We start from the raw sequence: 12,616 nt of genomic DNA, 5'->3' as shown, positions 1-12,616 counted from the left end.
GTTGTACCATAATTATTACTACTTGCACCATAGCTAGTAGACAAAGGTTATCTGTACTGATAACGAGACTGATTGGGATACGGTGATTGTCTGTTACAGTTTTTTGTAACTTTTGTCCCACACGATTGACCTCATGTATTTCCTTGATATTTTGAGGTAGATCATCACCAAACAAATTACTCGTGATCTTATTTGAAGTAGAACACAATTGACCTCTGACAGCAGGGTTCAGATCTGGTTTAATAATATCTCGTCGTTTCATTGACAACTCGAAATGAGCTGACGATAGTAATGCGAAAGCATCAAAAAGTTGTCGAATAATATCCTGAAGATCATCATGTTTGAAATTCTCTTTAGATTTTCTGGTTTCATTTAATTTATCCAATACCACAGTTATTGGAATGAGACCCTTAGTTAATCTGGTCTGTATTTTCTGTAATTTAATATCTGCTGATCTGACATGAGGGGACAATTTTGTCCAGATTTCAGTGTTAACTTTTGGTGTAATTAAGAATGAACAGTTCTTTGGAACTTTAAACGATTCTTCTGTTTTAGAGATTTTCTCTTCCGGAATTTTCTGTTCTAGCAAACTCGAGAAAATTTTTGCCACATCTGGATTAATTTCCGGTCCAGTGTTCAATTCCTCTGAGTAGAGTTGTTGCAAATTATCCAAAAGATCAGCTGTATCCTCATTGACATTATCAGTGACATTAGTAACCTCGTGTGTTGAAGTTTCATTAAGAACTTTGTCTATTTGATCACGAATATCGTCCTGTTCATCGTCAGTGACGGGAATGTTGACATTTTGGCTGTTAGCGGATGTCATTGAAACTTGCGCATAATCTAAACCTAAACCTGCTCTGTTGTCGGTTAAAATAGATGTTAAAAAAGTCTTTTGATCATCTCTCATATTTAACTGTACTTTGGCGATTTGTTCAACAGACTTGGTTATAGCTGAAGTCATTTTAGACATCATGTCAGCCATAGAAAACTCAAACAAAGGTGGCTCTAGATGTGACAATTTGTCGTCAGCGGTGTCCTTGACCTTCCCACTACACTCAATGTCCGATAAATCTTCTAAGTTTTCTAACTTTTTAGACTTATCAGAACTGCCAGTTTTAGACTTATCAGAACTGCCAGTTTTAGGAGTAGATTTCTTTAAATTCTTGGCAAGATTTTTACCAGATAATGGCGCTTTTCCCCCCTCATTTGAGAAGATAACGCCCGCTAGATCGAACTTGTCTGAGGCTGCACTAGTTTTCCTCGACTCCATCTTTGGGAAAACGTGGTTTTCACGACGTGAACAGATGGTCAGGAAAATGTAGAAAAACCATAAAATATGGTCAAAAAAGTTATCGCAAAATTGTTTGCGTGATACAGGGTATATTTATTGAAATAAAACCACTAAATTTTGACTGTAAAGTCAATTATATCTTGTAATTATACAAAATAAAAGCGGACAAATTGTTGTCACGACCCAGTCGAAAGAATACACAAGTAAGCTATGACCCACGCATGCGCATATCACTCTTACGTGATCCAAGTGCTATAGACTCAATGAAACAGAACTATAAACTCATAATATAGTAAATATGCAAAACAATTTGAACACGGCATAAATATCTAAACTGTGTAATACATGTATAGTCTTATGCATACGTGTCCTTCAAAGTGTACTAGACATGCAGCTTTACATGACTGGTTGGAAATGTAACCGCATATATCGTTCAGAATATGTGAACACGCATGTTCTAACTATACAACGTGACCTAATGCGTCCGTATTATTAACGAAAATATTCAACATTCATAACATCGTGGCTGTATATCGTTTTGACATCGATTGTTTATGACAAATAAATACCGTTAATTTTGCATGTAAAATTACACCGAGGCCTATCGGGTCGCACGACTATCGTGGCACACGATAGCGACTGCTACACCGAGTTATTTATCGTGGCAATATCGTGGCGTTATCGTGGCAATTTTCAACAAAAAACGACACGATAATCGTGTTTCATCAAAGCGTCGCGGCGGGCGTACTGTACATGTCCAATTGTATCTTTTCTTATTTTACTAAATCAATGAAAAGATTATAAAAAAGAGTTATAGTCAGGCAAAGTATGAACCAAATTAGGTTTCTGTACAGACGTAGATGTGTCAGTTTGGTTGATACAATTTTTATACTCCCACATTTTTATGTATTATTTTGTCGCTCCTGTCCATCCGTCCACAATTTGTGGACACTCTACAGATCCTAATTTTTATACGCCGACATTTTCATGTGGACGTATATTGTCGTCCCCCCTGTCCGTCCGAACATCCGTCTGTCTGTCCACATTTGTTTGTGGACACTCTACAGGTCACAATTCCTATCCGATTTTGACAAAACTTGAAATATAGGTTTATCTCCAAAAGATCTTGGTTGCTTTCGATATTGGCATGTATTGGAGCGAAACTTCATAGATTATATTATACCATTACACCCTAAGGAAGTTTGAGTTCGAATTTCGTAAAAATCGGACCAAAACTGACAGACAAAATGGCCGCCCCTCGTACTCAAATAGTGTAAAAATATGGTATATCAAGGTTGTGGACCCTCTAGAGGTCACAATTTTCTTACGATTTTGATGAAACTTGAAATATAAGTTTATAATCAAAAGATCTTGGTTCCTGTCTATATTCGCACATATCGGATTGTAACTTCCCCTGAATTATGTCCCCTGATTGTCCGAAAAATAGCATTTTTAGCTTGAGGTCCCTCGTGAGGTCACAATTATTATCCGATTTAAAAAAAACATTCAAATGTACCATTACACCATAATTTTGGTCGAGTTCAAATTTCGTGAAAATCGGACGAAAATTGACGGACAAAATGGCAGCACCTCGTACACAATTAGTCTAAACATCTGGTATATCAAAGTTGTGGACCCTCTCGAGGTCACAATTTTGATCTGATGAAACTTGAAATGCATGTCATGTTTATAACCCAAAGATCTTGGATCATTTCGATATTCAGGCATATCGGATGATAACTTCCTGAAGCATGGCCCCTGATTGTATGAAAAATCTTGTTTTTAGCTTGTGGTCCCTCTAGAGGTCACAATTATTATCTGATTTAAAAAAACGTTTGAATGTATCACCGTTACACCATATTGTGTATTGAATTTAAATTTCGTGGTAATCGGGCCAAAATTGCCGGACAAAATGCCTGCCCCTCGTACGCAAAAAGTGTATAACATCTGGTATATCAAGGTTATGGACCCTCTAGAGGTCACAATTTTGATCCGATTTTGATAAAACTTGAAATACATGTTTATAACCCAAAGATCTTGGTTCTTTTTGGTATTCGCGCATATCGGATCGTAACTTCCTGAATTATGGTCCCGGATTGTACGAAAAAATCACGTTTTTAGCTTGTGGTCCCTGTAGAGGTCACAATTTTTATCTGATTTAAAAAAAAACTTGTGCGATATCACCATTACACACTAAGATCTTGGTTCCTTTTGATAATCGCACATATCTGAACGTAACTTACTGGATTATGGCTCCTGAAATGCATGTTTATAACCCAAAGATCCTGGTTCCTTTTGATATTCGCTCGTATTGGATTGTAACTTCCTAAATTATGGCCCCTGATTGTATGAAAAATCGTGTTTTTAGCTTGTAGTCCCTCTAGAGGTCACAATTATTATCCGATTAAAAAAAAACGTTTGAATATATCACTGTTACACCGTAATGTCAATTGAGTTCCAATTTCGTGAAAATCAGACCAAAACTACCCAACAAAATGGCCGCCCCTCGTACGCAGCTAGTGTAAAAATATGGTATATCAAGGTTGTGGACCCTCTAGAGATCACAATTTTAATCAGATTTTGCTGAAATTTGAAATTCATGTTTATGTCCCAAAGATCTTGGTTCCTTTTGATATTTGCGCGTATTGGATCGTAGCTTCCTGAATTATGGCCCATGATTGTACACAAAATCGCGTTTTTAGCTTGTGGTTTCTCTAGAGGTCACAATCATTATCCGATTTAAAAAACTTTCAGATATATCACAGTAATGTCAGTTGAGTTCGAATTTCATAAAGATCGGACCATAATTGCCGGACAAAATGGACGTCCCTCGTACGTAAATAGTGCAAAAAATATGGTATATATAAATCAAAGTTGTGGTCCCTCTAAAGGCGTCAATTTTGATCAAATTTTGATGAAACTTTAAATTTATGTTTAAATCACAAAGAACTTGGTTCCTTTCGATAATCGCACATATCCGAATGTAACTTCCAGAATTATGGCCCCTGATTGTTTCGAAATAAATCTCATTTTTAGCTTGTGAACCTGCTAGATGTCACAATTTGTATTCAATTTTAAAAATCATTTAAATATATCACTGTTACACATCAATGAAGGTTGAGTTCGAATTTCGTAAAAATCTGAACAGACAAAATGGCCACTCCTTGTACGCAAATACTGTAAAAGTATGTACATGTAATACCACGGTTGTAGACACTCTAGAAGTCATAATTTTTATCCGATTTTGATGAAACTTGAAATGTATGTTAATAACTTCCTGGATTATGGCCCTTGATTGTACGAAAAATCACGTTTTTAGCATGTGGTCCATCTAGAGGTTACAATTTTTATCTGAATTTTAAAAAATGTTTAAATGAATCACCGTTACACTCTAATGATGGTTGAGTTCGAATTTCTTGAAAATGCCCCACAAAATGGCTGTTACTGGTTTTCAATTTGTGTACAAGTATGTAATATGAAGGTTGAGGATATTTGTCCGATTTTGATCAAACTTAAAATATATCTTTATATCCCAAAGATCTCAGTCCCTTTCGATATTTGCACATTTCATACCATAACTTCTTGGATTATGGCCCCTGATTGTACAAAAAGTTGTGTTTTGTTTTTTTTAGCTTGTACTCTATCCATCTCTTGCAAAATGTGGGCGTATTTTGCCTGGCAGCCGCTGGTTATATCTTTGAATAATTAGATGTCCATATATATATATATGTAGAAGAAATACAAACTTACAGGGTTTTTTTATAGTATGGCTGTCACAAAGTCCTCAAGTCCTCCGGGAATAAACATGTCTATATACTTGACAATGTTAAAGTAGTAAATGACCATTGCAATTATGAAATTACTCAACAATTGAACAGTCGCATTCTTTATTGGGATACATAACCCATTCAGTCAAATGTATTGATCATTTCCAAACAGGTGAATATTTTTAGTTGTACATTTCAGAGAAGGTGTTGAAGTTATTTCTTCCCATTTTGTCATATGATTTGCATATATCAGGCCATTTTTATACACCCACATTGAAATGTGGTCATATATTGTCGTCGCCACTGTCTGTCTGGCTTCCACAATTGGTTGTGTATGCTCTAGAGGCTAAAGTCAATATTTGATTGACTTTAAATTCGTACAGTGTTTAAGGTCATGAGACGAAGAAGCCTATTGATTTTTAATGATTCCCACCTGAATGATGGCCCTTGATTACTATCTTGTAAAATCTTGTGGCCACGTTAGAGACCAAAGTTAGAAACTCTAAGGGTCATTCCATGTCAAGTGGGTCAATTTTCAGAAATTTGGGAAATCGACCCCCTCGAAAAAATCTGGAAAAAATATATGTTATTGTACATCTAAAAACTGTGTAAAATTTGTGGTCTGTAGCTTGAAAATTGACTGAGATACGGGCATTTGAATTAAATGAGTTATCGAAAAGTTTTCGAAACAAAATATGTATCAATAATTCACTCGAGTTTCAGATGTCTTATTTTTACCATTCTAGTGAAGGTAAATCCTGTCAAATTTGGCAGTCTTAAAGAACTTTTTGTGTAGATTACGAATTTGCAATCAGATTACAGGTGGCCTATCCAGAGATTGCCGGTACTACTACATAAGAAACACATGAAAACTCATCAGTCTTCACTAGATTCCCAGAAAATTGGCCTCGAATATGGTTTCAGACACAAATTTTCGAAAATTGCCTCTATTTTCGAACCAAAAGAACCCGGTTGATGTACACCTAAAAATCTTAAACTTGGTGTAATTATAGTTTGTACTAATGTCTCCAACATATGTTAACGCCATTCTTGTCCCTTGTCATCTCAATATTTTCTCGGTTTTTTTTTTCAAAATCTGTGTTTTGGGTCATTCCATGTCAATTATCACCCAATGAGTTAAAGGAGCTAAATCACGAATATTTGGGACCTACAAATTGACACAAATGGGTCGCAAGGTATATAATAATGTAATAGGAATGTAAATAAACTGATTTACATTCAATCGTTTCCGTTTTTACTCTAATTTCAAAGCAGTTATGTTCGGCGAAATACACCAGAAGTCTCAATCGAATGGCAATCTCTAGCATCTGGTTATTCCAGTCTACACCGATAGTATTTATTGCGCATGCTCTCCAGATAAGAATATGTGGTCACCGTTTGACATGACTTGTGGAATATTTCTAACCTCGTTCTTCGAGTCACTTGTTACAAATTGCGCTGAAACGCATTATGGTACACGATTCGTGTACCAATGGTAAAATGTTTATTTTGTCTTAAATATTGGATATCAGAAGCCCATCTTTTCCCGGTAAGATCACAGCACCAATGTTGATTAAAATTGACAACTAATTCGTGTTTTCAATGTCAAAGGTTTTGGAAGATACTGAGTTAGAGACTTAGCTACTTTAAACTGTACCCCCTTCGATTTTGCTGAAATTTGGTTTCTATGCTTATAAGGGCTAAAAAGGCTGATATTTAAAATTTTAGTTTGATCCGACTAACGATTTTGGAGATACGGTCCACCCAATTTTGGGGATTTCAGCCAAAATGGACGTGGCCGATATTATTCAAATGACCATAACCCAGTATCCAATAAGTCAAGTATTTCTAGAATGGGAAAGAGGATGCCTTGCTATTTGAATCATAGTTATCTATCTTCAGCTTATCTATGATCCTGCTTTAAGTGCAAAGACACTGATTTTCAGCCTCAAATGTGAATATTTAACTTGATTTTACATGCTTATAAAAGATATTATACTTACAATTCTTTGTTTGACATTGTGTAGAAAACATGTAGAGCTAAATTTTTCTTGAAATTTCATTTCAAGGTCAAATTTAAAGTCAAAAGGTCTTCACTTCTTAAAACACCCCTGGATGTCAAAAATAAGTGTAGACTTAGAATCCTTGTGGAATTCCCATTCCAGAAATACTTATCTAAGCAATTTTGACCTATTAGTTATTGGGTTATGATCATTTAAACAATGGCGGCCACACCCATTTTGGCCCAAAACACATATTTTGAAAAAGCGAACAATTATTGAGATGGCATGGGACAAGAATGGTTTTAACATATGTTAGGGGCATTAGTACAAACTATAATTCTACCAAGTTTCAGATTTTTAGGTGCTTATCTACCGGGTTCGATCGACTCAAAAATACGATAATTGACATAGTTTGAGCCAAAACACAGATTTTGAAAAAATCGAAAAAATATCAAGATGGCATGGGACAAGAATGGTTTTAACATATATTGGAGACATTAGTACAAACTACACTTGCACCAAGTTTCAGATTTTTAGGTGCTCATCTACCGGGTTCTTTCGGCTTGAAAATATGAGGCAATTTTCGAAAACATATTCGAGGCCAATTTTCTGGTAATCTAGTGAAGACTGATGTGTTTTCATATATTTCTTATGTAGAACCACCGGCAATCTCTGGATAGGCCAAAATTTGGGTCTATATCTATTACTTTGTAGCTCCTGGAGCACTACAAAATCCAGAAAATATACAATTACACAAAATGTTTTTCGGTTTTCAAGGCCAGGTAGCATGCGAACCCTACCACTCACCTGTAATCTGATTGCAAATTCGTAATCTACACGATTGGAGCTGTATATCTACACTATAAAGGTCAAAATAAGATTTCTGGAACTCAAGTAAATTATTGATAGATATTTTGTTTTGAAAACTTATCGGTAACTCATGAAACTCAAATGCCCGTATCTCAGTCAATTTTCAAGCTACAGACCACAAATTTTGCACGGTTTCTAGTTTTTACATGTACAATAACATATATTTTTTCCATATTTTTTCGAGGAGGTCATTTTCCCACCCCTGGCCCACTTGACATGGAATGACCCCTAAATTAATGCACATGAGAGGTAGAAGCCTATTAATTTTCAACAATTTCCGATATTGATTGCTAGAGTTATGTATATTGATCACTTTGAAAAATATTGTGAACACTCTAGAGACCAATGTGTTAGCATTTAAATTTTTACACAGTGTTTAAAGTCGCAAGATGAAGAATCCTATTGAATTTCAACGATTTCTGATAATTATTGCCAGAATTATGACCCTTGATCTTGTGGACGCTTTAAAGGCTAAATTTATACAGTGTTTAAGCAGTTTAAGGTCATGAGATGAAGAATCCTATTGATTTTCAATAATTTGTGATAATTTCTTAATGGGTTGTTACTAGTCTTAACCAGATTTTAATGTGTTGTAAATGTTTTCATTACTGACAAAAGAAAAAAAAAATTGACAACCCTTGTTGACACCCAGACGACTGAGCTGCTGTGGTCGTATGTTTCGTTGTCTGGTAACCTATCTTGTTATGTCTGTTTTAGCAACAGAAAAAGACAAAGAGGAACTGAATGATGAAATTAAAAGGCTTAAAGAAAAGATAGAATATGAAATGCAGCCTAATATAGCTTTTGAAAAAGAAAATGAAGAATTACAGCAAAAGGTTCGTCAAATTTTTTTTTAATGTATAGAGATGACACCAAATATTTCTGAGCTATTTTCTTAAATGGACAAATTATTCTTCCTGCCATATGTTATTAATTGTGTAGACCTGTTTATTACTTTTTTGTCTATTTCTGGATATAAGTACTTCCAGGGCTCACACTGGCTTTCAATTTTTTTCTGCCAAAATTGATGATAATTTTTATATAAAAAAATGTTCATATTTGTTTTCCCGCCAATTGGAATATTTTATCTGCCAAAAATGTTTGATAAAAAAGATAACATCTAACAATTTCATGTCTCAGCTAGGCTTATTAATATTATAAAAACAATTACCGATATATAAAATACAATATACAACAAATTTAAAAATCTTTCTGTATATATACATTAGCGCAGTTTGGATTTAATAAGTTCAGATTTTTTTGGGGTGACTTTAGTTTATTTGAACACCGTACTGCACAATATATTTTCAGTATTTACACGTCAGATCTCATTCAAGGATTGCCAATTTTCTATAAATTTATGTGTTGTGTGTACAATAGGCCTACAGTTATTTTCAGAATCTGAATCCCTGATAGAATGATATAAATTTCAATTATATTTGTAAGACATGCTTACAATTATAAAGATAACATCTAACAATTTCATGTCTCAGCTAGGCTTATTAATATTATAAAAACAATTACCGATATATAAAATACAATATACAACAAATTTAAAAATCTTTCTGTATATATACATTAGCGCAGTTTGGATTTCATAAGATCAGATTTTTTGGGGGTGACTTTAGTTTATTTGAACACCGTACTGCACAATATATTTTCAGTATTTACACGTCAGATCTCATTCAAGGATTGCCAATTTTCTATAAATTTATGTGTTGTGTGTACAATAGGCCTACAGTTATTTTCAGAATCTGAATCCCCGATAGAATGATATAAATTTCAATTATATTTGTAAGACATGCTTACAATTATACCTGTCGTTCACCTTTAGATCATTTTGGCGACGGTAATATGATATGTCATATGGCGAAATGATTTCTCGCTCAAGAATCGTCGCTATTGAACTCGTTCTTACGTTTTCGACCAGTGGTGATAATATACTTTGAAACAATGGTATCCTATCGGCATGCTTGTATATCTTATATGCCGTATATGAAGCCACAGTTCAACTATCAAAATATTTAATTCTCTTCGAAAGGAACTGTTGGCCATTTGGATTACGTATTACCATTTTTTAAAGACGAAACATAACATCAAATAATCACCGCTTGGATTAATCATTAGGAGTAAATAATGACTTGAAATAGGCTTTATATATACATCATTGGCAATTATCAATCAACTAATCATTAATTCAAGACAACTGATTAGTATTACTCATTGACGTAATCCGGATTATCAGCTAGTTGATTATAGTATTCCACCACGTGATTGACACTCAATTAATCGTTAATCCAGGATACATACGATTTGAATTTTAAGATTTTTTTCCGCCAGTTCTCAAAAAGAATCGCCAGTATTGCAAAACATTATCACCAAAATTATTGCCAAAATCAAATTTTAATCGCCACTTTCATATTTTTATCGCAAATTGCGACTTTGGCGACCGACAGTGTGAGCCCTAAGTTCTTCTAAATGAATGTCTCCTAACCTGTTCATTTGGAAATTAGCCATTGATTTAAATTTGTGCTAACTATTTGCTAAATAGGATGATGATAACCATCTGTAAAACCTCTTAAAGGAGCTAAATTTCTAACTCAGTATTATCCATAATATTGGAAACTAAAGACACAAGTTAGAATTCAATATTGGTGTTGTTATCTTACCGTGAAAATATGTGATACTAATATCCAATATATAAGACACAATGAACATTTTAAAATCACTACACGAGTCTAAACTCTACTGTTTCGGGTGTCATTTGTAATGAACAAAGAAAAACATACCCTACAAGACAATACAGAAGTAATCAGTAATGGCTGATTCACAAACGACAAAATAATAAAAAAACGTAAAGCAGGTGTAAACGACTGCCGTTCAATTTGGACTGTTCACATATTTCACTGAACATAATTGATCAGAAGTTATTATAATTTAAAAAATTGAATAGAAAGCACTTTATATACATTCATGTTATATTATTCTGTACTTTTAGACCCATTTTCGTCTATTATAAGGTTTGATACGTCCTTTAAGCTTGTGAGATGTTATTGTCGTCATATCAGAAATATAAATGATGATCTCTATTATAATTTATATTGTAGATACAAGAACTACAGCAAAAATTATGCCTGTCCACTGACAACGAAGAACTTCAAAAAGAGAAAATACTTAGTCTAAATGCCGATTTAGAAGACATTACAATTAAACAAGATGATCTTATCAAAGATCTGGAAACCAAATCACAGGAGTTACGATTAGCTGCTGAAACTAAGGTAAACAGTGGTTTGATGGAATTTAAATCTGATACTGCTTACTGCTTATACCATACAAAAACAATATTCCGGCCCAGCTCTCAGGCAATCCTTACCAAAAATATAGTGCGGGAGGGAAATTTTTTATTTTTGTGTTTTTATTTTGTCAAGGGATCAATACTGGACTAAATGACTTCTCATAATGTCACATTACAAGGCACTACATTTATTTCATCAATCATGTTGTTTATAGGAATGTATGATTATATACTTGATAAATGAGACTACGGCACATTTTGGGATTCATTCAAAAACTTTTACAGAGTTGCTTACTGTAAATAGGGTAAAATATTTACGTGCAGTGATTAATGAGACTTCTTTGATTTTTTATTTTGATATAAAAACTTGTTAAGCAGCCCTGTTTAAGTGACTAGGGGTGGTCTGAGAATCAGAATATTTTCTTTTGTATGGTCTTTGTGCTTGTAGTTGTAACATCATTCTTTACTTCAATGCATGTAATTAACAAACTAAGCTAATTGAACTAACCTAACTTTTTATTTATTTTAATTGGGCGCTATATTTGAAATTTGTCCTATTTAAAGTTGTGTTCAAATGAATCATTAATTAGACATTTATTTACATGCCATGCCCATAATCAACTCTCCAGACCATCGGATGGTTTTGGTTTTCAACGAATTTAAACACGATTGACAGTTAATAATTTAATTGAAAAATGGATAATTGAGACTTATTATCGTAGCAAAGGTAGCAATGACAATCAAGACTACGCTGTTCTTCAAACGGCCATATTCCCTTTTCATTATCTACTTTTTAACTATAATAGCGAGAACTGCCAGATCTTTTTCTAAATCTTACACAATGCATCTTTAAAATGATACCATTAATTCTAGTACATTTTCTTTACATATATATTAAAATATCCTTATTGATATGTTTCAACATAGTTGTTTCAATAGATTTATTTTATGTTTTCTTGAATAATAAAGATATTCCCTCAGAACTAACCTGAAGTATAACCTACATGTCTGATACTAATAATTTTGCAACTGTGATTCCTATAAAGACAATTTAATACCAACTGATAGTGTTTTTCCAATGTATTCAACTTAGTAACAAAGTGTATACTTTGTCAGTATAGAGATTTTTGAGTCCAATCAATAAAATATTTATGAATCACAGTACATGGGGTAGCTTTACATATTACACTGGTAAAACATGGTGTTAGGGTCAATTATTTTGTTTTTCAAAACTTTTGAGCACTTGGTTCTTATTTCAGAATTTTGTAAATTTTGCTACAAATGAGTAAAATATTAAATTTCGAAAATTTTGCTGCTTAATTTCAACATGTTTTAAGCAGCATACAAACTGTCAGTTTTCTTATTTGGTAATTAATTGGAAAAAAAA

The 12,616-nt window shown here is 33.7% G+C and overlaps 1 protein-coding gene across 4 annotated transcripts in view; it reads left to right on the top strand.

Moving 5' to 3' along the window:
* The window catches only part of LOC126809853 (repetitive organellar protein), a 74,750-nt gene that overhangs the window by 28,028 nt on the left and 34,106 nt on the right, over positions 1–12,616 (top strand). For all 4 annotated transcript variants that reach the window (XM_050534670.2, XM_050534669.2, XM_050534667.2 and 1 more), the window contains exons 11-12: positions 8,652–8,770; positions 11,042–11,212. In XM_050534670.2, coding sequence (XP_050390627.1) covers positions 8,652–8,770; positions 11,042–11,212 — 290 coding nt within the window. The remainder of the gene's footprint in view (positions 1–8,651; positions 8,771–11,041; positions 11,213–12,616) is intronic.

The sequence above is a fragment of the Patella vulgata genome, chromosome 2, assembly GCF_932274485.2.
Source record: "Patella vulgata chromosome 2, xgPatVulg1.2, whole genome shotgun sequence".
Classification (NCBI taxonomy): domain Eukaryota; kingdom Metazoa; phylum Mollusca; class Gastropoda; family Patellidae; genus Patella; species Patella vulgata.
The sequence above is the reverse complement of the archived record's forward strand: the minus strand, read 5'-3'. Positions and strand labels throughout refer to the sequence as shown.